Source organism: Melospiza georgiana, chromosome 31 (genome assembly GCF_028018845.1).
Source record: "Melospiza georgiana isolate bMelGeo1 chromosome 31, bMelGeo1.pri, whole genome shotgun sequence".
In the NCBI taxonomy this organism is placed as follows: Eukaryota; Metazoa; Chordata; class Aves; order Passeriformes; family Passerellidae; genus Melospiza; species Melospiza georgiana.
This window is the reverse complement of record NC_080460.1, coordinates 370,481-396,480: the sequence shown is the minus strand read 5'-3', so window position 1 is coordinate 396,480 and position 26,000 is coordinate 370,481. Positions and strand designations below refer to the sequence as shown.

The window sequence follows — 26,000 nt, the reverse complement described above, 5'->3', positions numbered from 1 at the left end:
AAAGGGGAAATAAATGTATTTTTACAAAAGGGTAAATAAATGTATTTTCCCTGAAATGGAAATTTGTGCATTTCCCAAAATGAGCAACAAGTGTGTTTTTCCACAAAGGAAAACAAGGGATTTTCCCAAAGGGGAAATAAATGCATTTCCCAAAATGAACAACAAGTGTGTTTTCCCCAAAAGGGGAAATCAATGTATTTCCCCAAAAGAGCACGGAGAACGCTGCTGAAGCTGAGCAGGGTGTGCAGAGGCGGGGAGCTTTCCTGGCTGGGGTGTCCCAGGCCCTGCACAGCTTTGTCCCCCGTCCCCTGTGGTCCCTGCCCCTCACCTCCCCTCCGTCTCCCAGCATTTCCCCGTTCCCTACCGGTTGGAGAAGTGGTTTGGGAGCTGCACCACCTCGGTGATGGCCTCGGGGTTGCGGCGGGCGATGCCGCACAGGTCCAGCTTGCTGTAGCACTCCTCCTGCACCTCCGAGATCATCCTCTGGAACGTGGAGCACCTGCGGATGGCCAGGAACACCTTGGAGGTCACCCCGTTGGCGATGCACTTCAGGCTCTCCTTCACGAACGCCTTTCCCTGCACGCGGAAGGAAAACCAACTTCAGCTGAATTCCAGGGAGTCTGGAATAAATTCCAGGGATAAAAACGAGAGCAGGGTCCCGGTGCTAAAGTGATTTCAGCTTTTGTTACGAAAAAAGAAAGGCCTAAAGCAAGGGGGCCTGTGGGAATGGGGATGGGGCTGGGAATGGGGATGGGAATGAGAAGGGAATGGGGATAGGGATGGGAATGGGGTTGGGAATGGGAATGGGGCTGGGAATGGGGATAGGGATGGGAATGGGAATGGGGCTGGGAATGGGGATGGGAATGAGAAGGGGAATGGGGATAGGGATGGGAATGAGAAGGGAAATGGGGATAGGGATGGGAATGGGAATGGGGTTGGGAATGGGGATGGGGCTGGGAATGAGAATGGGGAATGGGAATTGGATGAGAAGGGGAATGGGAATGGGGTTGGGAATGGGAATGAGAAGAAGAATGGGAATGGGAATGGCTCTAGGAATGGGATGAGAAGGGGATGGGAATGGGGTTGGGAATGGGAGTGGGGTTGGGAATGGGGATGGGGATGAGAATCGGGCAGGGAATGGGGCTGGGAATGGGAATGAGAAGGGGAATGGGAATGGGGTTGGGAATGGGAATGGGGATGGGGATAGGGATGGGAATTGGATGAGAAGGGGAATGGGAATGGGGTTGGGAAAGGGAATGGGGAATAGAAGTGGGAATGGGGATGGGAATTGGATGAGAAGGGGAATGGGAATGGGGTTGGGAATGGGAATGAGAAGAGGAATGGGAATGGGGCTAGGAATGGGAATGAGAAGAGGAATGGGAATGGGGTTGGGAATGGGGTTGGGATGAGAATTGGGCAGGGAATGGGGCTGGGAATGGGAATGAGAAGGGGAATGGGGCAGGAAATGGGGCAGGAGTGTTCCCGTCGAGGATGCTGCAGCGCCAGCTCTGGGGCTCCTTGAGCAGCCCCAGATGGAGCAGCACAAATGCAGTGGGTCAGAAACCCCTTTTTATCCAGTTTTTTGTCCCTTTGGATTGGTTTCTGTTTGGATCCTTCATTTGCATGAAGGTTTTAGGCCTTGATTGGCCATTCCAGCTCTGTCCAGCCTGGCTCGTGGCGCATTTACTGAGGTGTGTTATGGTACCTTGAGTACCGGATTTCCTACAACTGCCCTTTGAACCCCTTTTACAATAGAATAACCAAACTAACTGCACATGCTTAACGATCCATCAACTATTTTGCAGCAGTTTCTAAATTATTTTTAACAGAATCCAAAGGAAGGAGAAGTGTTGTGGATACTCCACCGGGCCTGGCTGTGCTAATTACCCTCGTGCAATTAAGGCAGGGAATGGGATTTGAATGTTCCCGATTACTGCAGGGTTGTCACTCTCAGCACTCGGGATGCTCTGAACTCCCATTCCCAAAGGATTTAGGCATTGGGAATCTTCAGCCTGGAAGTTCGAGGACCAGAGATGGAGCAGCTCTGCCCCACAGATCAACATCAATTTAATGCCAGCAGTTCAACACTCCTAGTTCAGACCTCAAGAGCCTTTATGAGCTTTTAAATCTGTCCTTGGGAGCACAGGGAACAAGGGGCTGTGTGGATTTTAGGAGGAAAGCCCACAGGGAATGGGATTTTGGCAGAGCAGAGCTCTCCAATATTATCCCGTTTATTCTCCCTGCAATCCCAGTCTGGCCATGCATTCCCAGACCAGAACGCTTCCAAGCCAAAGCCCAGCCCTGTGCCAGGTCACACAGTCAGGAGATTTATTTTGTTAGAAGAACATTTCTATTTCCTCCTGGAGAGGAAACCTCGCTCTCCACCCCTCGGATCCCTCCGTGCCAAGTCCTCACCCGGAGCGGGGAGCGGGTGGAAAAAGAGCCCTGGAGCCAGAACTGGGGCTGAGAGCAGCAGCAGGAAGGGCTGCAGGGAGGGGAGGGTTAATCCTGCCCAAAGCACAGCTTAAATTAAGGCAGGCACTGAGCAGAGCGCCTTGCACGTGCTTCAGAACCCGCAGGACTTGTCCGGGCCATGAAAAGGCGGCTCCCATTTATTCTCGGCCGGGTTTGATTCTCGGCCGGGTTTGATTCATTCCCGACCGGGTTTGATTCTCAGTTGGGTTTGATTCTCGGTTGGGTTTGATTCTTGGTTGGGTTTGATTCATTCCCGGCCGGGTTTGATTCATTCCCGGCCGGGTTTGATTCTCGACCAGGTTTGATTCTCGGTTGGGTTTGATTCTCGGTTGGGTTTGATTCATTCCCGGCCGGGTTTGATTCTCGGCCGGGTTTGATTCTCGGTTGGGTTTGATTCTCGGTTGGGTTTGATTCTCGGTTGGGTTTGATTCTCGGCCGGGTTTGATTCATTCCCGGCCGGGTTTGATTCATTCCCGGCCGGGTTGGATTCCCGTGGTGCCCGGGCCGTACCTGAGTGTCGAATTTAGCAGCGCTGTAGAGGAAGGATTTGCAGATGTCGTACATCCCGTCCGTGTCACACGTGGAGTTCTCCAGGCAGGCGAAGGCTCCGCAGCCCACCTGGAGGGCACTGTTCAGGCACCGAACCACCTCAGCTGTGACAGAGGGGCACAGGAACGTCAGCACATGGAGAGTGAGCTCTGCCAGCCCCAAAAATCCTGCCCAGCCCACAAAATCCTGCCCAGACCCAAAAATCCTGCCCAGCCCCAAAAATCGTGCCCAGACCCCAAAATCGTGCCCAGACCCAAAAATCCTGCTCAGGTCCAAAAGTCCTGCCCAACCCCAAAAGTCCTGCCCAGCCCCAAAAATCCTGCCCAGACCCAAAAGTCCTGCTCAGACCCAAAAATCCTGCCCAGCCCCAAAAATCCTGCCCAGCCCCAAAAATCGTGCTCAGCCCCAAAAATCGTGCCCAACCCCAAAAGTCCTGCTCAGCCCCAAAAGTCCTGCTCAGCCCCAAAATCCTGCCCAACCCCAAAAATCCTGCCCAGCCCCAAAAATCCTGCTCAGCCCCAAAAATCCTGGCCAGTCCCTGGCCAAATCCTGCCCAGCCCCAAAAATCCTGCTCAGCCCCAAAAATCCTGCTCAGCCCCAGAAGTCCTGCCCAGCCCCAAAAATCGTGCCCAGACCCAAAAGTCCTGCTCAGACCCAAAAATCCTGCTCAGGTCCAAAAATCCTGCTAAGGTCCAAAAATCCTGCCCAGCCCCCAAAATCGTGCTCAGGTCCAAAAATCCTGCCCAGACCCAAAAATCCTGCTCAGCCCCGGCCAAATCCTGCTCCAGCACCATGACCAGGCTCAGAGCCTCTCTGAGACCCCAAAATCTGCCTGTGAGAAGAGATGGAGCAGCTGGAGAAGTGAAGGCTCCAGGGAGAGCTCAGAGCCCCTCCTGGTGCAGAAAAGCAGATTATAAAAAAGAAAGAGAGAGAGTTTTTATATGCACAGGGCTAGAACGGCTGGGATTGGTTTTAAACTAAAAGAGGAGAGATTTAGGTCAGGTATTAGGGAGAAAATCCATCCTTGGAGGGCAGCGAGGCCCTGGGACAGGGTGCCCAGAGAGGCTGAGGATTTCCCATCCCTGGAAGTGTCCCCAGGCCAGGCTGGAGCACCCTGGGATGGTGGAATGTGTCCCTGCCCATGGCTGGGGATGGAATGAGCTTTAAGGTCCCTTTCCAACCCAACCCATTTCAAGATTCCATAATTCTGTAATTCCATGATTCTACAATCCCATGATTCTGTAATTCCATGATTCTACAATCCCACGATTCTATAATTCCAGAATTCCACAATTCCATGATTCTCCAATACCATGATTCCAGAATTCTACACTTCCATGATTCGGTAACTCCAGAATCCCACAATTTCCAGAATTCTACACTTCCATGCTTCTGTAATTCCAGGATTCTACAATCCCAGAATTCTCCGAGGACACGACCGGCGCCCCAAAGAACAGAAATTTCGGCTACCAAAGCCCTCGAGGGTCACACAAGGATTAGAAGAGGCAGCACCTCACACTCCTTGCTGAGATGGGGACCCAAATGCCCATCCCAACCTCATTCTCTCTTCAGGCATTCACATCTTTATCCCAATTCCCTCTCAAGCAGGAGCAGGGATGAGGATGGGCCATGGAGAGCTCTGAGTGCTGAGAGCTCTTCCTTGGCTCATAAAAACCACTGGAAAAGGAGACGGGAGTGTTGGCAAATGCCAACAAGTTGGCAGGAAATTGCGCTGATTGGGAGGCATTTGTGCTTTTCTAAAATGCTGAATTACCTAGAGAGAAGATTTGAGCTTGAGACTCAATTCTCAGCACCCAGAAGGACTCGATCCAGCAGCTTGGAGCTAAACTGCCCCGGGAGCTCGCAGGTACAGCCAAAAAGGGGAATTTCTGCTGAGATTCGGGAGGGGAAGGGGAATTCGGGCAGGGAAAGTTCAGGTAACGCCGCTCCGAGGATGATTAAACCCCGAGGCAGCGGCGCGGCTGAACGCGGGGGTGTCCGTGTCATCCCGGCGTTCTCAGAGCGCATCCAGGGCATTTTAACCATGAATCAGCAGAATTGCCACATGATTGCCCCGAAATTAGCCGGGATTAACCTTTCTGGGCGAGCCGAGCATCTGTCCCCTCCCCGTGAACGGGCAAGGCACGTTCGCCGCTCTGCGGCTCAGGTTACCAGACATTCCTGGGGGAGAAACGCGAGGCCGGGGTCCCCTGGAGAGTGGGAAAAGGGAGCCTTAGCTGCGACAGAACACACCTTAATAAACCCAACTTGCATCCTAAAGAGAATTCTTTACAACCGGGATTTTCCCCGAAAAAAAAAAAAAAAAAGAAATAATATTTAAAAAATCCCCCCAATTAACCCCCGCTCGTGCTGACGTGCCTGAAGGGAGGAATATTCGGTAATTCATCCCCTCCCCGGTCCGCAGCCTCCCGTAATTAGCTTTCCACAGGTTCCCATCGGAACTTCGCTCGCAGGGCGCGCTCCGATTGTCTCGGGCGAGGGGAGACCCCACGTTCCTATAGCAACCAAATACAAAAGCGAGCGGAGCAAACACCCCAGCAGAGCCTCGCCGAGCTAAAATAAGGCAGCTGCTAATGAGCCCCGAACCGGAGCGTTAATATCTTTGCACTACGGTAGAGGCGGGTTTTTAATTCCCATTGTTCCAGACAATGTCTCCGAGTTATCTAAGCGGCAAAGTCCGCACATCCAAAGCAATTTTTATTTTTTTTTTTTTCTCTCTCTCCATTGTGGAAGCAAGTTTGGAAAATGTCCCCGATGTATTTTTACAGCGGCAGCTGCCCGATAGCCATCGGTTTGTGACACTTTCTGCGTTCTGCATTCCTCCGAGGCTGCGCCTCTTTGAACACAGAGATGTTCCAGGACAATGGGGCAGTCCCAGCGCCGCGGATCCCACCAAGTCCCTAAAAAGCAAAGGTTTAACCCCAGAGCAGCGCTGCACCGGGGGAGGGACAGGGATGCATGCAAGCAGGAGAATAAAAATGATAAAAAGTGCGCGGAACTGCCTGGGGAGCTGCGGGAGGAGGGGAGAGCCCGGATCGCATCCTCGCTGCTCCGGGAGATTCCTGCTCCAGCCCTGGAAGGAACATTTCTGCTGCCAGCCGGTGAGTTTACAAGGGGAAGGAAAAGGGGGGAAAATGAAAAAGAAGCAGAAAAATCATCAGCAGAGAAATGTGGGGCGGCTGAGGGCAGCGGGGCTGCGGCGTTACCTGAGTTCTGCGCCGCCACCCGCGCTTTCCTGGGGCTCACAGAGTCATTCTGCTCGGCTTCGTGGGATGCGGATGCACTGATCAGCAGCAGCAGCAGCAAACCAGACTTTAGGAGCATTCTTTGACAAGTTTCCGCTAAGTGTGGGGTTGGCTTGGTTTAGTTTTTTTCCTTTTTTTTTTTTTTTTTTTTTTTTTTTTTTTTTTTTTTTCTTCTTTGAGTGGTTGATTTTTTTTTTTTTAATTTTTTTTTTTTTTTTTTGGACGTGTGCGCCTCTCCTCTTGCACTCGGGCTTGAGCGAAGATGTGGAGCTGGAAGCGAGGGAGGGAAGGAAGGCGGGAGGATCCTGGCGAGGCCGGGGATGAGCGCAGGGATGTGCGGAGGATCCGGGTGGCCCCTCTGGCTGCTGCTCGCTGGGGGACCGCGAGCTGCGAGCGTTTTATAGCCGCCCTTATCGGTCCCCCCCGGGCTGCCGAGCCAATCGGTGGCGCTGGGCAGAGCCAGGGGAGGACTGGACTCATTCAAGCCCCGCAAAACTGCAACTTCACAGGAAGAATATTTTCCAGCCCATTAAAAGTACCTGCCAAAGAACAATGAGCGAAAAGTTCATCCTCGGAGGAGCGCTGGGAAAGGGAGGGGATGGAGGGGGGGGGGGGGCGCTTCCTATGGATGGCGGAGCTCGAGGAAATGACAGCGCCGTCCTAAAGAGCCCCCACCCCAGCAGAAAATCACCTGCCCTGGAGGGAAAGCTGCTCCCATGCGTGCGAGGGGACCCCGGGGCTGCGGAGGGGAAGGGGCGGCTCTGAGGGGCTCGGGAACGGGGATGGGGGCGGAGATGGGGCTGGCGGGGATTCTGCCCCGGCTCTGAGGATGGGGCTGGCGGGGATCCCCGATCCTGTCCCCGCTCTGGGGCTGGCGGGGACCCCCCTTTCCTGCCCCGGCTTTGACGATGGGCTCTGGGGATGGGGCTGGCGGGGATCCCCGACCCTGTCCCCGCTCTGGGGATGGGAATGGGGCTGGCAGAGATTCCTCTCTCCTGCCGGGCTCTGGGGATGGGGATGGCAGCGATCCCTCCCTCCTGTCCCCGCTCTGAGGCTGGCAGGGATCTCTCACTCCTGCCCCAGTTCTGGGGATGGAGATGGGACTGTCAGGGATCTCTCACTCCTGCCCCGGCTTTGGGGATGGGACTGGTGGGGATCCCCGACCCTGTCCCCGCTCTGGGGATGGGGCTGTCAGGGATTTCTCGCCCCTGTCCCCAATCTGGGGCTGTCAGGGATCCCCCGCTCCTTCCCCGGCTCTGGGGATGGGGCTGGGGGGGATCTCTCGCTCCTGCCCGGCTTTGGGGATGGCGGGGATCCCCCTTTCCTGCCCCGGCTCTGAGGATGAGAATGGGGCTGTCGGGGATCCCTCTCTCCTTCCCCGGCTCTGGGGATGGGGCTGTCAGGGATTTCTCGCTCCTGTCCCCAATCTGGGGCTGTCAGGGATCTCCCATTCCTGTCCCCGCTCTGGGGATGGATCTGGCGGGGATCCCCCGCTCCTGTCGCCGTTCTGGGGCTGTTCAGGGTTCCCTGCCCCGGCTCTCACCTCTCCCTGCCGCCCCAGCACGTGGGAGCCGCGGCGCTCAGCCCTGCGCTCACGTAGGCGCATGCAAATCCATCAAATAAATCAAATCAATCCCTGCCTGCCCCGAGCCTCGCCCAGCCCTCCTGCGCTCCCCCTCACCTGCGCTGTTCCCCCCCCACAAAGTCACCCAGCCCACCCTTTGCCCGCGCCCCAAACCCCAATTTTCAGGTGTTTCGTGGTTTTCCTCGCCCTCCCCTCTCCCTGCTCCCAGCTCAATCCTGTTTTTCAGATTTCATAACGGGAGGCGGCAGCCTAATGCCTGATTCAATCTCGGCTCTAATGGGCACGTAATGAGGATTAACACGCTGCAGGACGGATTCTCCCCCATCCCAGAGACGATTTAAAGCTCCGGGTGTTTCAGGGATGAAAGTGCAGCTCCTTAGAGCTGCAGGGAAATCGGGAAAGGTGAGTGCAGAAAGATTTCCAGATAAAAAGTTACAAGTTCCTGCAGCTTAGAATGAACCCAAGGATTCAGAGACCGGCTCTGGCTGATGCGAGCTGAGATTATTTGGATCAGAGCACGTTTGGGGCTCCCTCTGCCACCCCTTTTGCTGGGGAGGGGGAGGACTCTCAGCTCTGCGGTGCCAGGCAAGGAAATCCAGCTTGGATAACCCATGGATCCATCCAGGGGCAGAATTCCCGTCTGACGAACCAGTTCCACAAATCCCATTCAAGTGGCGGTGCAAAACTCCCCACTTTGGGGCGTTTAGTCCAGTTTATGGCAAAATAGGAATTTAAAGAGGAGAAGGAGGAGAAGGAGGAGAAGGAGGAGGCTCTACACGGAAGCTGTGCTGCTGCTTTACCCCATCCCTGCCTTTTTTTCCTTAGGACAATGGGATCCCTCTGGATCTGCCCATCCCTGTGTCCCCTCTCCCCAGCGCTGGCCATTCCCGGCGCTGTCGGCTCCCTTTGGAGCGGGGCTGTGCTGCTGCTGCCCGGGGCTCACAGGAACAGCTGTGCCAGATGTTCCCAGCGCTCGCCAAAAGCCCTGAAACGGGAGGGTTTCGGGTTTCGGCTCCGGTTTGGGACACCGAGCCAAGTTCATTAAATAAAGAAGAAAAAAAAAAAATCAAGAAAAAGAAGCAGCAGCCCCACAAAGTGTTGTGGTTTCTCCACTTCAGAGCCCCGGTCCAGTTTGGAAGCGAGAATAATCCCAGAGGGTTTGATCCTGATTAAATCAAAAGTAATTCTGGCAGCCGCCTCAATGGGGGCTGACTCACGGCTCCAGAGCCTTCCTCTCCTCTCCTCTCCTCTCCTCTCCTCTCCTCTCCTCTCCTCTCTCCTCTCCTCTCCTCTCCTCTCCTCTCCTCTCCTCTCCTCTCCTCTCCTCTCCTCTCCTCTCCTCTCCTCTCCTCTCCTCTCCTCTCCTCTCCTCTCCTCTCCTCTCCTCTCCTCTCCTCTCCTCTCCTCTCCTCTCCTCTCCTCTCTCCTCTCCTCTCCTCTCCTCTCCTCTCCTCTCCTCTCCTCTCCTCTCCTCTCCTCTCCTCTCCTCTCCTCTCCTCTCCTCTCCTCTCCTCTCCTCTCCTCTCCTCCCCAAGTTGAACATTCCCACTTGGCTTTTTTGGGTTTTTTTGGCTTTTTTGGTTTTTTTTTTTTGTTTTTTGAGGCTGCAGACCCAGCCAGGTTGGCCTGGCCCTCCCCAGGATCCCATCCACACCCAGGGGAGCCCAAGTGTGGGGTGGAATTGAGCCAAGGGGACGCTGAGATTATTCCAGCACATTTTCTGTTCTTTCTCCTATGATTTTCCCAGGGATTTGCTCCTCTAGGGCCATGTTTGATATTTGTACCTGCTGCCTGTTTCAATTATAAACAGTAGGAACAGGAGGTGAGTGAGGCTCAGCTTGGTTCATGGGCGTGGTGACCCCATGTGTTGGATCAGGACACAAATATTAAAACACCAGTCTGAGAAGACTCCAAAAAGACCCCATGGAGGCAGAACTTTGATTATTTTTCTCTAAAAGAGTGGGAGGATGATTTCAGGAGTGAGGGACCTGCTCTGAGCCGCTGTCAGATTTGGCAAATTTCTGCCCAAGACCTCGGAGTCCTGTGTTACCACAGCACATTTGCATTTTTTCTTTTGCATATTGAAGGCAGCAAGGGCTCAAAATTCCCTGGAAACTTCCACTCTGCCCCGGCTGTGGGATTTCCAGGGGTTTGGTGGCAGACGAGCTTGGCTTCAATCCTGTCCCAGGTTTTGAAGGAAAAAAAGGAACCGGCCAGAGATGGAACCACTGCCCCGAATCAGTGCTTGGCTCATTCAAGGGCCCTTCAAAAGTGTTGTTAGAAGGTTTAGGGATACAAGAACACCCATTATGGGATAAGGTTTTCCCTCCAAACCTTCCTTCCTCCCTGTCTCAGGTGACAGCTTTACAGCTTAGTGAGCTCATTAAAAAAAAAAAAAAAAAAAAAAAAACAAAAAAAAAACCAAACCAAAAACAAAAACCAAAAGAAAAAGTTTCCCTATTTGTTCCCAAGAGCTTGGCACAGCCTGCTGGAAGATTTTCCCCGCGGCTTCCCTCGGAGGTGAAACGCTGGAGGGTTTCTGTTCCTGCCTGGTGCGTGGAAAGAGAAAAAAGAACGGCACTGTTAGCCCTGGGAGAATCCCCCCCTTCTTTCCATTCCCATTCACGGCCCCGATTAAATTGCACAGCCCGGCCTTTTGTGCCTCTGTTCCTCTATTCCCAAGGTGTTAAGATTTTTATCCAACCTCCCTCAAAAAAAAAAAAAAAAAAATCAAAAAAAAAATAAATAGAGGGGGACAAGAAAAGAAACGAAGAAAAAGAGAAAGGGGACATAAAGTGAGTGACCCTCCCTCCCCTGCCGGGTTTCTGCTCAGCTGCTCCCGGCTGGGAACGGCTGCGAGGGCGGCCCCACTTCCCTCCCATTGTGTAACTGGATCCTCCCCACCTTCATCCCCCGTGCCCGGCCGGGACCCTCCGCTCCCCCGCGCTCCGGAGGGACGTGAGCAACTGCAGCGCCCCGGCACGAGGGATTGGCACGGCAGAGCCCGGCCCGGCCCGGCACGGCACGGCCCGGCACGGCACGGCCCGGCACGTCCTGCCCGTGGAGCGCCCTGTGCGGCTGCTGCCTGAGGCCAGCGCTCCCTCATCCTTTCCTGATCCTTCCCTTCCCATGAAACCAGCGTTCCCTGATCCTTCGCATCAAATCAGCATTCCCCGATCCTTCCCTTCCCTTCCCAACAACCACTGTTCCCTGATTCTTCCCACCAAACCAGCATTCCCTGATCCTTCTTAACAAACCACGCTTCCCTGACCCTTCCCAAAAAACAGCACTCCCTGATCGTTCCCAGCAATCCAGCATTCCCTTCCCCTTCCCTTTCCCTTCCCCTTTCCCTTCCCTTCCTCCCTTTCCCTTCCCCTTCCTTTCCCCTTTCTCTTCCCTTCCCTTCCCCTTTCCCTTCCCTTCCCCTTTCCCTTCCCTTCCCCTTTCCCTTCCCTTCCCCTTTCCCTTCCCCTTCCCTTCCCCTTTCCCTTCCCCTTCCCTTCCCCTTCCCTTCCCCTTCCCCTTCCCCTTCCCCTTCCCTTCCCCTTCCCTTCCCCTTCCCTTCCCTTCCCTTCCCTTCTGAGCTGGGGACACCGCAGGATCCCGAGGGGCCGTCCCGGTGCTCTGGCCGGGAACACGATCCCATTCCAGCCCCTTTCCACCAGCCCGGGCTGCTCCGATGCCCTCCAGGCTCGCAGGGACGGGGGATCCACAATTCCTCCGGGCAGCCGGACCCGTGTCCAACAGGGCGAGGCGGTTCCTGCTCAATGGGGTTTGAAGGTGCTCCCAACCCCACGGCTCTCGGGTTTTGGTTGTGAACTGCTGGCCCGAGATGTGCAGGGTGTCTCTGCTTCAGCCCATGCAACTGAAGAACGAGTCTGGACTCTTCACTTTTCAGTCTTGAGGTTTTTTTATTAATTCTGATCTATAAAATTTTCTTTCTGCCCAGCCGAGATCTGCTCAGCAGGGCAGCCACAGGCACTCTGTGTTGCCTTTTTATACTGAAATCTACATATAACATATTTACACTTAATTCCCAATACCTATCACCTGTGTTAGACAGTGCACTTCTACTCTAGACCAACCCCAAAGTGCCAACATCACTGCAGAAAATGCAGGAAAAGAAGAAGAAAGAAGAAGAAAAGAGGAAGAGAAGGAGGAGGAGGAGGAGGGGGAGAAGGAGAAGGAGAAGGAGAAGGAGAAGGAGAAGGAGAAGGAGAAGGAGAAGGAGAAGGAGAAGGAGAAGGAGAAGGAGAAGGAAGGCTGGACACACCCTGATTCCTCCATCTTGTCCCCATAACCCCCGCACCAAAAATCCTAAAATCTACATTTCCACCCTGTGAATATTTTATTATTACACCATTCAAACCTGTGTGACTTTCACGTTCTCATACAAAGCTGGCAACTTGCTCCAGGGGTCACAATCAAATCCCCAGGTGTTCTGGGCTGTGTGCCAGGGTCTCCAAGCCCCTTGACAGAGTCCTCAGCAACTCTGGACACCCAGAGGGACGCACTGAGTTCCGACACACGGGAAGCACTCCAGGATTTCCAGGGATCAAACCTGGCAGTGTGGAGGCCCTGGCCCGCAGCCAGCCGCCCTCGCAGCCCGCCGGACCAGCTCCCCAGCAGGTGCACATTAAACCCGACCACAGAATTCCATCCCCTCCTCCTCCTCTGCCTCCCGCCATGGCTGCGGCGCGTCCCCGCACGCTGCCGGGCTGCGATTCCCCATCCCGGGGCTGGGAGTCGGCAGCAGCTGCAATTACCCGCCAGGAGAACAGCAAAGCGAGGGAGAGGCCGAGCAGAACCTTTTAATTTGCTTAGCCCAGGTGAACAACCCCGGCTGCACCGGGGCAGGGGGTGTCAGAACTTGTTCCAAAAGGCAGGATGCAATTTCGGAGTTACCTGGGAGTCTGCCCCGACAGAGCCGCTTGGATCTGGCTACAGGCTCCATAAACCTGGCAGAAAACTGCCGCAAATCTGATTATTGCAGGGATTTAATAGCTCAGCTTTGTGTGCAGGAAGTCATGGTGGGTTTGGCTGTGTCACAGAGGAGCTGCGATTGTTTAATGCCTGATGTGAGGTGGAAATTATTGACAGGACAGTTGTTTAATGTCCGATATAAGGTGGGAATTATTGACAGGACAATTATTTAATGCCCGATGTCAGGTGGCAATTTTTGGCAGGATGATTGTTCAATGCCAATTTAAGGTGGCAATTATAGACAGGACAATTGTTTTATGTCTGATATAAGGTGGGAATTATTGACAGGACAATTGTTTAATGCCCAATGTAAGGGGGCAATTATTGACAGGACAAGGGGAAATGGCCTCAGGTTATGCCAGGGCTGGACATCAGCAGGAATTCCCTCCTGGAAAGGGCTGTTAAATACAGGGAAGAGTTGCCCAGGGAGGTTTGCAGTCCCCATCCCAAATGGTTGTGGCACTCAGAGCTCTGGGCTGGGTTAGTCACAGCTTGGACTCGATGATCCTGGAGGGCTTTTCCAACTTTAATGATTCTGTGAACTTTTGTCTTCTGCTGAGGTTGAATTGCCAACATAAATGAAGGCAAAATAAAGGATTTCTCATATTATTGTGATTGGTTTGCATTGCACAATTTGATTTTTTTTAAACAACAGGAATCCCACATTTCGGCCTCTTTTTGCTGGGCTTGTTCTGCATCTTGTAGCTGCAGAGTCTGATGAAAAGTGATTGCTAATAATAACCTGGAATTACTCGTAATCCTGGGCTGGAAATCCCAGTGCCTGCTGCAATGGGATTTTGATTCAAACCAAATGTGCCTCGTGGATGAGACACAAATCGAGAACTTCCAGCACTGAGCTCCTGCTACACCAGGCACTGAAAACGCTCTGAAAAGGGAAAAGTCCTTCAAAGGCACTGCTGGGAGTTTTGCCAAACATGGGGATCACTGCCTTGGGTGGGTTTGTCTCTTAAAATGGACTCAGAGGGCTTGTAGTGCTTCCCTGCAGCAGGTAGAGCAGCCAGCCCCATTCCCATTCCCATTCCCATCCACTTTCTCTGTCCCATTCCCAGCCCCATCCCCATTCCCATTTCCTGCCTCATTCCCATTCCCATTCCCATTCCCATTCCCATTCCCATTCCCATTCCCATTCCCATTCCCAACCCCATCTTCAGCCCTATTCCCTGCCCCATTCCTATTCCCATTCCCTGCCCCATTTCCTCATTCCCAGTCCTATTACCTCATTCCCATCTCCATTCCCATCCCCATCTCCATTCCCATTCCCTGCCTCATTCCCAGCTCCATCTCCAGCCCCATTCCCATTCCTTGCCCCATGCCCTCAATCCCAGCCCTATTCCCTCATTCCCTGCCCTATTCCCTGCCCCATTTCCAGCCCCAGCCCCAGCCCCATTCCCTCATTCCTAACCCCATCCCCATTCCTTGCCCCATTTCCTCATTCCGAGTCTTATTCCCTCATTCCCAGCCCCATTTCCTCATTCCCATCCCCATTCCCTCATTCCCAGCCCCATTCCCTCATTCCCAGCCCCATTCCCATCCCATCCCATCCCATCCCATCCCATCCCATCCCATCCCATCCCATCCCATCCCATCCCATCCCATCCCATCCCATCCCATCCCATCCCATCCCATCCCATCCCATCCCATCCCATCTCATCCCATCCCATCCCATCCCATCCCATCCCATCCCCATCCCCATCCCCATTCCTATTCGCAGCCCCATTCCCTCATTCCCTGCCCTATTCCCTGCCCCATTTCCAGCCCCATCCCAAGCCCCATTCCTTCATTCCCAGCCCCATTCCCTCATTCCCATCCCCATCCCCATTCCTTGCCCCATTTCCTCATTCCCAGTCTTATTCCCTCATTCCCAGCCCCATTTCCTCATTCCCAGCCCCATTCCCTCATTCCCAGCCCCATTCCCTCATTCCCATCCCCATCCCCATTCCTATTCTCAGCCCCATTCCCTCATTCCCTGCCCCATCCCAGGCCCCATTCCCTCATTCCCAGCCCCATTGCCATTCCCAGCCCCATTCCAGGCCCCATTCTCTCATTCTCTGCCCCATTCCCTGCCCCATTCCCATTCCCTGCTCCACGCCCTTATTCCCTGCCCCATTCCCTGCCCCATTCCCAGCCCCAGGGCAGTGCCCAAGGGGAGGATCAGGACCAGGATGTGCCCTGTGGGGGTGGGGAATTGGCATTTCCAGGGGGGGAAAAGGCTTTGGAGCTCACCCCACCCCCAGCTGAGGATTTTTGGGGGACAGAACTCCAGGATTTGAGTGCAGGGACAGAGCTGCTCACCCGGAGGAAAAGCAGGAAAAAAAGATTAAAAGAGGAAGGAAAACCCCCAAAATCTCAGAGTGGTGGGGTGGGAGTCCCAGCAGCTCCAAAGTCTCCAGCAAGGAGATCCCAACCCCAAATCTGAGGTTGAGGGATGGGAATGGGAATAATGGGAATAGGAATGGGAATGAGGCAGGAAATGGGGCTTGGAATGGGAATGAGAAGGGGAATGGAGATGGGAATGAGGCAGGAAATGGGGCAGGGAATGGGAACAGAGATGGGGCTGCAATGGGAACAGGGATGGGGCTGGAATGGGAACAGGGATGGGGCTGGAATGGGGCAGGAAATGGGGCTTGGAATAGGGCAGGGAATGGGACTGGGATTGGGAATGGGAATGGGGCTGGGAATGGGGCTTGGAGTGGGAATGAGAAGGGGAATGAGAAGGGGAATGGAGATGGGAATGAGGCAGGAAATGGGGCTGGGAATGGGAACAGGGATGGGGCTGGAATGGGGCAGGGAAGGAGACTGGGAATGGGAATTGGGCTGGCAATGGGAATGGGGAGGGGGCAGGGAATGGGATTGGGAATGAGGCAGGAAATGGAGCTTGGAATGGGACAGGATCTCCAGGGACTCCCCCATGCACAGGGGACTCCCCCAGAGGAGTTTCCAGCCCCTGAAATCCCGGAATTCCCCTCCCTGCTCCCAAGCGCTCCTGCAATTCATCTCGGGAGCTTCTTGCAAAGGCTTGCCTGGAGCAGAGCAGGATCCCTCACCCTGCAGAACAAAGATCCCCCATGAATATGGAGATCCCGCCTCCCCCGCAGCCCGCCCCGGAGTGGATTTGGGGCGGATTTGCCGGAGCTGGAGCAGCCTGGCAGCGCTGGCAGCTGTGGGATCGCTGTCGGGATCGCTGTCATTCCCAAAGGTTAAAATAAACCCGGCCGTTCCCTCCGGCTGCCGGGCATTGCTCCGCGGGATCCACGGAACGGGCCTGGGAGAGGAATTCCCTGCTCTGTGTGCTGAGGGATGGGAATGGGGATGGGGATGGAAATGGGGATGGGAATGGGAATGGGGATAGGAATGGGATTGGGGATGGGGATGGGGATGGGGATGGAAATGGGGATGGGAATGGGAATGGGGATAGGAATGGGATTGGGGATGGGGATGGGAATGGGAATGGGAATGGGGATGGGATGGGGATGGGATGGGGATGGGGATGGAATGGGGATGGGGATGGAGATGGGATGGGGATGGAATGGGAATGGGGATGGGGATGGGGATGGGGATGGGGATGGGGATGGGGATGGGGATGGGGATGGGGATGGGGATGGGAATGGGATGGGAATGGGAATGGGAATGGGGATGGGGATGGAAATGGGGATAGGAATGGGGAATGGGGATGGGATGGGGATGGGGATGGGGATGGAAATGGGGATGGGAAATGGGAATGGGATTGGGGATGGGGCAGGGAATGGGAATGGGGATGGGGATGGAAATGGGGATGGGATGGGGATGGGGATGGAGATGGGGATGGGATGGGGATGGGGGATGGGGATGGGGATGGGGATGGGATGGGATGGGATGGGATGGGATGGGATGGGATGGGGATGGGGATGGGGATGGGATGGGGATGGGGATGGGGATGGGATGGAATGGGGATGGGATGGGAATGGGGATGGGATGGGAATGGGGATGGGATGGGAATGGGGATGGGAATGGGAATGTGGCAGGTGATGGGAATGGGGATGGGAATGGGGATGGGGATGGAAATGGGGATGGGAATGGGGATTGGGATGGAAATGGCGATGGGGATGAGGCAGGAAATGGGGATGGGGATGGGGCAGGGAATGGGGATGGGATGGAATGGGGATGGGGATGGGAATGGGAATGGGGATGGGATGGAATGGGGATGGGATGGGAATGGGGATGGAATGGGAATGTGGCAGGTGATGGAATGGGGATGGGAATGGGGATGGGGATGGAAATGGGGATGGGAATGGGGATTGGGATGGAAATGGCGATGGGGATGAGGCAGGAAATGGGGATGGGGATGGGGCAGGGAATGGGGATGGGAATGGGGATGGGAATAGAGGGGATCCACTGGCACCAGCCGCGGAAGAGGAATTCCCTGCTCTGTGTGCTGCTGGATGGGCTGGAATGGAGATGGGGATGGGAATGAGAAGGGGAATGGGAGTCAGAATGGGAATGGGGCAGGGAATGGGACTTGGTATGGGAATGGGAATGAAAAAGGGAAGGGGAATGGGGATGGGGCCAGGAATGGGGCAGGGGATGGGAATGGGGATGGGGCTGGAAATGGGGAACGGAAATGAGAACAGGAATGGGAGTGGGAATAGGGAATGGGAATGGGAATGGGAATGGGAATGGGAATGGGAATGGGAATGGGAATGGGAATGGGGATGGGAATGGGAATGGGAATGGGAATGGGGATGGGGATGGGGATGGGAAGGGGAATGGGGCTGGAAATGGGAACGGAAATGAGAACAGGAATCGGAGTGGGAATAGGGATGGGAATGGGGATGGGAATGGGGATGGGGCTGGCTCCCCCACCTGCTGCAGCGAAGGATCAAACACCTTCGCTGTCTTTCCGCTGTGGGAGCTGTGGGAGGATCCTTGGAGGAGCTGGCTCCTCTCCACAGGCAGGGAGGAGCTTTCCCAGGTGGGGAATGGGGCAAGATTTGGGATTCTAATCAGCAGAGCAGCTCTCTAAAAAGACATTTTAAAAAAGAGGGAAAGAAATAAAAAAAAAAAAAAAAAGAAAGAATGGCACAGCAGCCTCCTCACTCCACTCCTGAGAAAGTCCCTTCAAACTTTCCCAGCCTTGCTGGGATTTGTTTGCCAAGCAGGCCCAATTGTGGTTTTTAATTTTATTGAAGTAACAACTCACAGATCCTAAGGTTGGTATATTAAATACTCTCATTGCTGAGCTGACCAAAAGCTGTTTAAGATGAGAATCCTTCTATCCCTGTGATTTTTCAGGAGATGGAATGATAATTCTCAGGAATATTAATTGCCAAGGCCTAAATAACAGTGAGGTAAGAGGGGCTGAGTGAGTAAGGCATAATTAAAATATATCAGAGGAAATGGGAAAACTCCTGTGCAAGAGGGGGATGGAATCCCAGAACTGCACAGCTGAAAGATCCCTGGAATTCATTTGGTCTTCTGGGTTTTGGGATAATCTGGGAGCTTCTTGTCCCAGTCCCCCATCCCAAAATATCCCCATGTGCCCCCAGCAAGAGCACAGACTGGGGAGTTTTAGAGGAGAATCAGGGAAGTTTTTTGTATGAAAATCCCAGTGAGGCCTGAGGATTTCAGCTTTTCCATTTTCCATCTGCAGTTCCTTAGTGTGTAACTCTGGGACAGAGGAGCAATGCCATGGCTGAGTCTCTCAATTAAAACCAAATATCCTGTGTATATGTTAGAAGTTTTATAGATTTATAGTTATAAAATATAGTGATATATATATATATATATATATATATATATATATAATGTGTATATATATACACACACATAAATAAATTATATATATATAATATATATGGTTATACATATATAACTATAGTTATATATATAACTATATATATAAATATAACCATATTTATAACTATATATATATAATTACATATATATAAATATAACCATATATATATATATTATATATATAACTATATATGGTTATATTTTATATAACAGTGTCTGATGACAGTTATATGAATATAATATATATTTTAATAGTTATATTGTCATAATATTTGAATAATATAAAAATTATAATATATATTAAAATGATATAATAATATAATATTACAATATTATATGCCCACTCTGGGCAGACACAACAATTCCTCTCCAAGATTTCAGCTTCTCTCTGTAACCCTGCAGTTCTTTAGGGCATAACTCTGAACTCCACACCCAGTGTGAGCTGCTGCTCTCCCCTTTGGGGCAGACACAACAATTCCTCTGCAGGCCTGGCAACCAAGGACACCTCACTGCCTCAGGGCCCAGAGATGGGAACAAAAGGGAGTTGGGGGAGCAAACTTGGGGTCAATGACTTCATTACCTGCAGCTGTAATTGGAAGATTAACCCCAATATTCAAATGGATCAAACTTTTATAAAAGTGTGAAACCCGTCACCCATTTTGGGTGCAGCCCCTGAGTGGCTTTGTCTGCCCTAAATGTACCTGAAGGCCCTTCAATGAATAGAAATGCTTTAATTAATGAATTAATTCCCTTAATTTTGTCTGGCCTTTTCATTTTTGTCTTCCTCTGGCCAGGAATAGCTGGGAACTGCTCGTTCCCAACCCTGCTCTGCTCCCATCTGCTGCTCTGGGTGCTGCACCCTGAGCACGGGGCCCCTCTGTGTTGTCTGGCTGAAATTCCACGGGTTCCAGGTTGATTTATGTCCTTTTAATCCCCCCCTTTTCTCCCTGCTCCCTCTTTTTGATCCAAACTGAAATAAAATAGAGGAGGAAAAGGTGTGCAGGAATATCTGAGAGCCTCATGCAGGAACCAGAGCAGGGAAAAGCTGATTTTTAGCTTAGTCAGGAGGGCTGCTCCAATTCATTTATTAGGAAAAGAGGCAGAAAAAAAAAAGAGGCAGGAAAAGTGTTCCCAAAGCAGCCATAGGAGAGGTCTGGGGATGGGAGTGATGGAAAGAACCTGAAATCCTGGGAGGGGATCAAACCAAAGGGAAAAGGAGAAAGGACACTGGGAGTGACAAAGGATCTGAGCTGTCCTCTCCCTCCAAGGACATTTCCTGAGGGGATTTTGGATATTTTCTGTGTTTCTTGAGGGGATTTTGAACATTTTCTGTCCTTCCTGAGGGGATTTTGGACATTTTCTGTGTTTCCCAAGGGAATTTTCACCCCCAGCTGTTTGCTGACAGCTCCAGGGTTCACATCTTTTAAAGCAGGATTTTCCTTTTCTGTGTGTTCCAGATTGCAAGGCAAGACATATTCTATTATCAACTGTAAGCAGATTGTCTTTTGTCAAGTGGGCATTTTCCTTATCTCTCTTTGAGTGACCACAATCACTCCTCCCTCTGGGGAGACATCTGCTGATAAGAGGCCGCTGAATGTCACTGCATGACTGATAAGAACTACAGCATCCCATTGGGAGATGTGAGCCCAGAGGGAGGAGCCAAGCATTCCTACCTGGATATAATCTGGGGATTCTGGAACACCAGCCAAGCATTCCTACCTGGATATAATCTGGGGATTCTGGAACAGCAGCCAAGCATTCCTGCCTGGATATAATCTGGGGATTCTGGAACAGCAGCCAAGCATTCCTGCCTGGATATAATCTGGAGATTCTGGAACACCAGCACGGCTTCCCCACTGGATTCCCCAGAGGAGCAGCAGCTGCCTCTGCCCCTGGATCTCCAGAGGAGACTCCACCCTTGTCCAGGATCCCTGCTCCAGCAGAACCAGCCCTGACACTGCAGGAGGGCTGAGCCACAATTCCAATGGGACTGCTGCCAACACCCTGACCCACAGGGTGTCAGGCTGGGTTCTGACTCTGGCAGGGTTGGTTTAGTTCACTGCATTGTTTATTTTATCCTTTTATTTTCTTCCCTAATAAAGAACTGTTATCCCTGCTCCCATATTTTTTACCTGAGAGCCTCTTAATTTAAAATTTATAACAATTTGGAGGGATGGTTTACATTCCCCATTTCAGGGCAGGCTCCTGCCTTCCTTAGCAGACACCTGGCTTTCCAAACCAAGACACTGTGTTATTCCCCAAAAGCAGCAGGAGGGAAGATTTTCCAGAGCAGAGTTTCAAATGCTCCAATGGTGTTGAGGGAAATGGGTGAAGTTTTTGGGAGCCTGGAAAGGGAAAGGAGAAGAGGTGGGGTAAGAGCAGCAGTCACAGGATCCTGGAATGGTTTGGGTGGGAAGGTGGAGAGTCTCAACTGCTTTTTGCCAGGGCGGGGATTCAATCACGGGATAGAATTTCTTATCAGTTCTTATCTCTGTCACAGCGTCACAAACCCTGAGTTTTGCAGCACTTCTCTCTAACAAGATAAAAAATGGAGCCCTGTCGCTCTTTCTCCAAGGCCTTTTAAGGATGAACTGTCCAATTAAGAGATGAAACCGAAATTATTTTTACTTTTAACCCCATAACCAAACCATTTGTGCCCCGCAATGTGAACTTTCAATCCAATTACACAAACCCACCCAAACGAACTGGGAACATCTTTGGGGTGTCAGATTGGTAGAAAAGAACCCCCAAATCACTCAATTTAAACCTAAAGCACCTGCCCTGGATACCAGAGACTCCATGGAGAAAGAAGTGGGAAGGGGGACATCCAACATCCCAGTTGTGGGAACAGCTTCCCCCGGGATTCCCAGATGCCCAGCAGCCACAGATCTGTGGGAATCCAGCCTTTGTTACTCCCTGTGCTCAAGGAAATTCCCATTCCTGCCCCAGGAAGGAGCTGCTTCCTGCCAGCTGCCTTCCCACAGGGACTGGGGGTGTTTGGGGTCCTCGGACACCCCACGGAGCCTCCAGAGCTCCCTGAGTGCTCCCTCCAGGTCTGAATATTCCAGGGCCGCCTGAAATATTTATTATTTATTATTTATTATTTATTATTTATTATTTATTATTTATTATTTATTATTTATTATTTATTATTTATTATTTATTATTTATTATTTATTATTTATTATTTATTATTTATTATTTATTTATTATTTATTATTTATTATTTAATATTTAATATTACTGATTTGTCTTTCTGGTGATGTTTAAAACAGGCTGGACAATGCCTGAGGAAGCTGGGAACCAACCTGTGCCACAAAGGATGGGCTGATGGATTTTAGCATCAATTTGTCCTCTCAATCCACCTCAGCTTTTGGTGAATTGGTTTGGAAATTCCTTCTCTCCCCCCTGAGTTAAACCCAGCCCTTCACTGCAGAAACCCCTGGCAAGGCTTGGAGATCTCAGCTGCTGCAGCAGAGAATTATCAAAAGGAAATTATATTATTATTTGGAAATATATTGGGAAATATCGTTATTTATATATATATTTATATATATTTATTCCAATATATATATATTGGAAAAATATATAACAATTGTATCATTATTTGGGATATATATTATTATTAACTTGTATTATTATAGTATATTATTATTGCATTATATCAAATTATATTATAATATTATATTATTATATTGTATGTTATTGTTGTTATATTATATTATATTATATTATATTATATTATATTATATTATATTATATTATATTATATTATATTATATTATATTATATTATATTATATTATATTATATTATATTATATTATATTATATTATATTATATTATATTATATTATTATTTGGTGGTTTGATAATTATTGGGAATTATCAAACCACCAAATCCACCTCAAATTGAGGGAATTTCTCCCCAGGGGCCACTGGAGTAGCTACCGACCCAAAGAATTGACTCTGGAAAAGTTCTGACAATCCTACAGCAGGAAATTCCTGATTTTTCAGCTTTTCCCATGGAGAACTCCTCATGGATGGGGATTTCCAGCTGTTATTTCCAGGGATTTCAGAGCTGGGAACCTCTGGCTCACCAGAGAGAGAAAAGGGCCTGGAATAATGACTGAAAATTGCTCAGATCTTCTCCAAAGAAAAATTTCCACTTGGAAATGCTTGCCAAGGTCTGGATAGGGGGTAGCAAACATCTCCTGGAGCTGCAGGATGAAGGCTGGCTAATTAACAGCGCTTAATTGCTGCCTGGAGGAATTGTGGGTACAGAAATGTAATTAAAGAGTCCAATCGAGAGAAATGGTGGATTTTCCCCTCTGGGGCAGGTAGGATTTCGGGATCACTCTTGGAATAGCAGTGAACAGCGAGTGGGGGAGGCAGGGAAACCGAGGCAGGAAGCTCTGGAGAATGCTCTGCCTCCAAAAATAGCCCCGGGTTTGGTTATTTCAGGGTACAGAGCCAGCAGGCAGCACAATCTGCACAATCATCCATCCCTCCAGCCGGAGCCAGCGGCTCCGGGAGATAAAGGGCAAATTTGGGCAAGGATGGGAGGAATGCAGGGCTGGGAAACAGGGAAAGGGCCTGATTCAGGCACAAAACCCCATAAAATATCCCGAGGGACAGTGGGAACAGACCCTCAGGGATATCCTGGGGCAGCTCTGATCCACTGGAAATATCCTGGGGCAACTCCAAACCTCTGGGAACAGCCTGGGGCAGATCCAAACCCTCAGGGATATCCTGGGGCAGCTCCAAATCCCTGGGAATATCCTGGGGCAGCTCCAAACCCCTGGGAATATCCTGGGGCAGCTCTGATCCCCCAGGAACAGCCTTGGGCAGCTCCAAAACCTCAGGGATATCCTGGGGCAGCTCCAAACACCCAGGAACAGCCTTGGGCAGCTCCAAACCCTCAGGGATATCCTGGGGCAGCTCCAAATCCCTGGGAATATCCTGGGGCAGCTCTGATCCCCCAGGAACAGCCTTGGGCAGCTCCAAAACCTCAGGGATATCCTGGGGCATCTCCAAATCCCTGGGAATATCCTGGGGCAACTCCAAACCTCTGGGAACATCCTGGGGCAGCTCCAAACACCCAGGAACAGCCTGGGGCAGCTCCAAACCCTCAGGAATATCCTGGGGCAGCTCCAAATCCCTGGGAACATCCTGGGGCAACTCCAAACCTCTGGGAACATCCTGGGGCAGCTCCAAACACCCAGGAACAGCCTGGGACAGCTCCAAACCCTCAGGGATATCCTGGGGCAGCTCCAAACCCTCAGGGATATCCTGGGGCAGCTCCAAACCCTCAGGGATATCCTGGGGTATTCCTCTGATCCCCCCAGGAATTTCCTGGGGCAGCTCCAAATCCCTGGAAACAAGAAGCTCTGGACCAGGCTGGGAATTTCTGGTGAAAAAAAGCCCCAAATCCAATTTTTCCTGCACTTTCTGATGGAAGTGCCTCAAAGCCTCTTTGGGATGTGTCAGAGCCCAGACGTTTGTCAGACAAATTCCTGGTGAGCAAGGCACACGAAGCTGGAACTCGAGGTATGTGCAAGGCTATTTATGTTTGTCCCTTTGCAATTTACTTCAGGTGAAGTTTCCTCTTTAAGAAATTCTGATTTTTAGGCGCCTGCAAGAAAATTCCCAACTCCCAAAAAGCCTCTCAGTTCCCAGGTTCTGCTGGGTAAATCCAGCCCTTCTCACAGATTAACCTGAAAATGCATTTTCAGTGGATTTTGCCTCCAAGAGCTCATTTTTTAACCAAAAAAGGCCTGAGCAGGAGGTGCTGCTTTGAGATTTCCAGGAAATCGAGGCATTCAGAACCTCAAAATTAATCTCCCAAGCATTAATATTCCCTTCTAATTAAGAGATTACAGAAACACACCTCAGCTATGGGGTATGGGCAGCACAAATTCCTGCTGAACACGCAGGAAAATGGGATTTTCACTGACTTTCAGGCCAAAAAGTTTCAGTTTCAGTTCAGTTTTCAGTTCAGTTTTGCTTCAGTTTTCTCTCTTTAGTTCTGAAGAGGATAATCCCAACACAAGTTAATCTCAAGCACCCAGTGGAAAATTGGGGTGAATTCAGGGGATTTTCACCCTCCATCCCTCAATTAATGACATCACCCAAACCTTCTCCAATGGGGAGTGTCTGTCCTTGATGGCCAGCTCCAATGGGATGGGATGAGGATCCAGGACAGGCAGCCTGAACCCAGCAAGTGAATCCAAATCCTTTCCAGAGGGGTCACCACAACCTCAGAGCCCCATTCCTGGTCCTTTCCATTGAATTGCTGCATCCCAGCCCTTCCAGGGCAGGAACAGCTCCTTGGGATCCCAATTCCTGCTCTGCTTCCCCCCAGGCTGTCATGGAGATGCCTGAGGATTTCAGCTTTTCTATTTTCCATCTATTTTTAATTCTGCAGTGTATAACTTTATCAATCCTTAGTGCATAACTCTGAGCTCCATATCCATGTGAGCTGCTGCTCTCCCATTTGGGGCAGACACAAAACAATTCCTCTCCAGGATTTCAGCTTTTCTATTTTCCATCCATCTGTAATCCTTCAGTGTATAACTTCATCAATCTTTAGCGTATAATAATCTATAGTGTATAAACTCCAAGTTCAATGTCAGCTCCTGCTTTCCCATTTGGGGCAGACACAACAATTCCTGTCCAGGATTTCAGCTTTTCTATTTTCCATCTATTTGTAATCCTGCAGTTCTTTAGGGCATAACTCTGAACTCCACACCCAGTGTGAGCTGCTGCTCTCCCATTTGGGGCAGACACAACAATTCCTGTCCAGGATTTCAGCTTTTCTATTTTCCATCTATTTGTAATCCTGCAGTTCTTTAGGGCATAACTCTGAACTCCACACCCAGTGTGAGCTGCTGCTCTCCCCTTTGGGGCAGACACAACAATTCCTCTGCAGGCCTGGGAACCAAGGACACCTCACTGCCTCAGGGCCCAGAGATGGGAACAAAAGGGAGTTGGGGGCAGCAAACTTGGGGCCAATGACTTCATGACCTGAAGCTATAATTAGATTAACCCCAATATGGAAATGGGCCAAACCTATAAAAGTGTGAAACCTGTGAGTCCATTTTGGGCGCAGCTCCTGGGGAGGCTTTGTCAGCCCTAAATGTACCATTTATTGAAGGCCCTTCAATAAATAGAAATGCTTTTTATTTTATTAATTTAGTCTGGTCTCTGTTTTCAGGCAGCCCCCAAAGCCATCAGTGGCAGCTCTGTGGAGCTCCAGCTGCTTCAGCCTTATCAGCCCCAAAGGTGATGTGATAACAGCCTGGGGGTCTCTGCAGCCTCACACATTTTCCTCTTGGAGCAGCTCTCCCAG

General features: G+C 51.1%; 1 protein-coding gene across 1 annotated transcript; it reads right to left on the bottom strand.

Moving 5' to 3' along the window:
* Nucleotides 1-360: 360 nt before the first annotated feature.
* Nucleotides 361-6,770, bottom strand: STC1 (stanniocalcin 1). The gene is given in 5 exon segments (XM_058042304.1): nucleotides 361-576; nucleotides 2,986-3,128; nucleotides 6,252-6,397; nucleotides 6,479-6,734; nucleotides 6,737-6,770. Coding segments are annotated over 5 exon segments (795 nt in total).
* Between the last annotated feature and the right edge of the window lie 19,230 nt (nucleotides 6,771-26,000).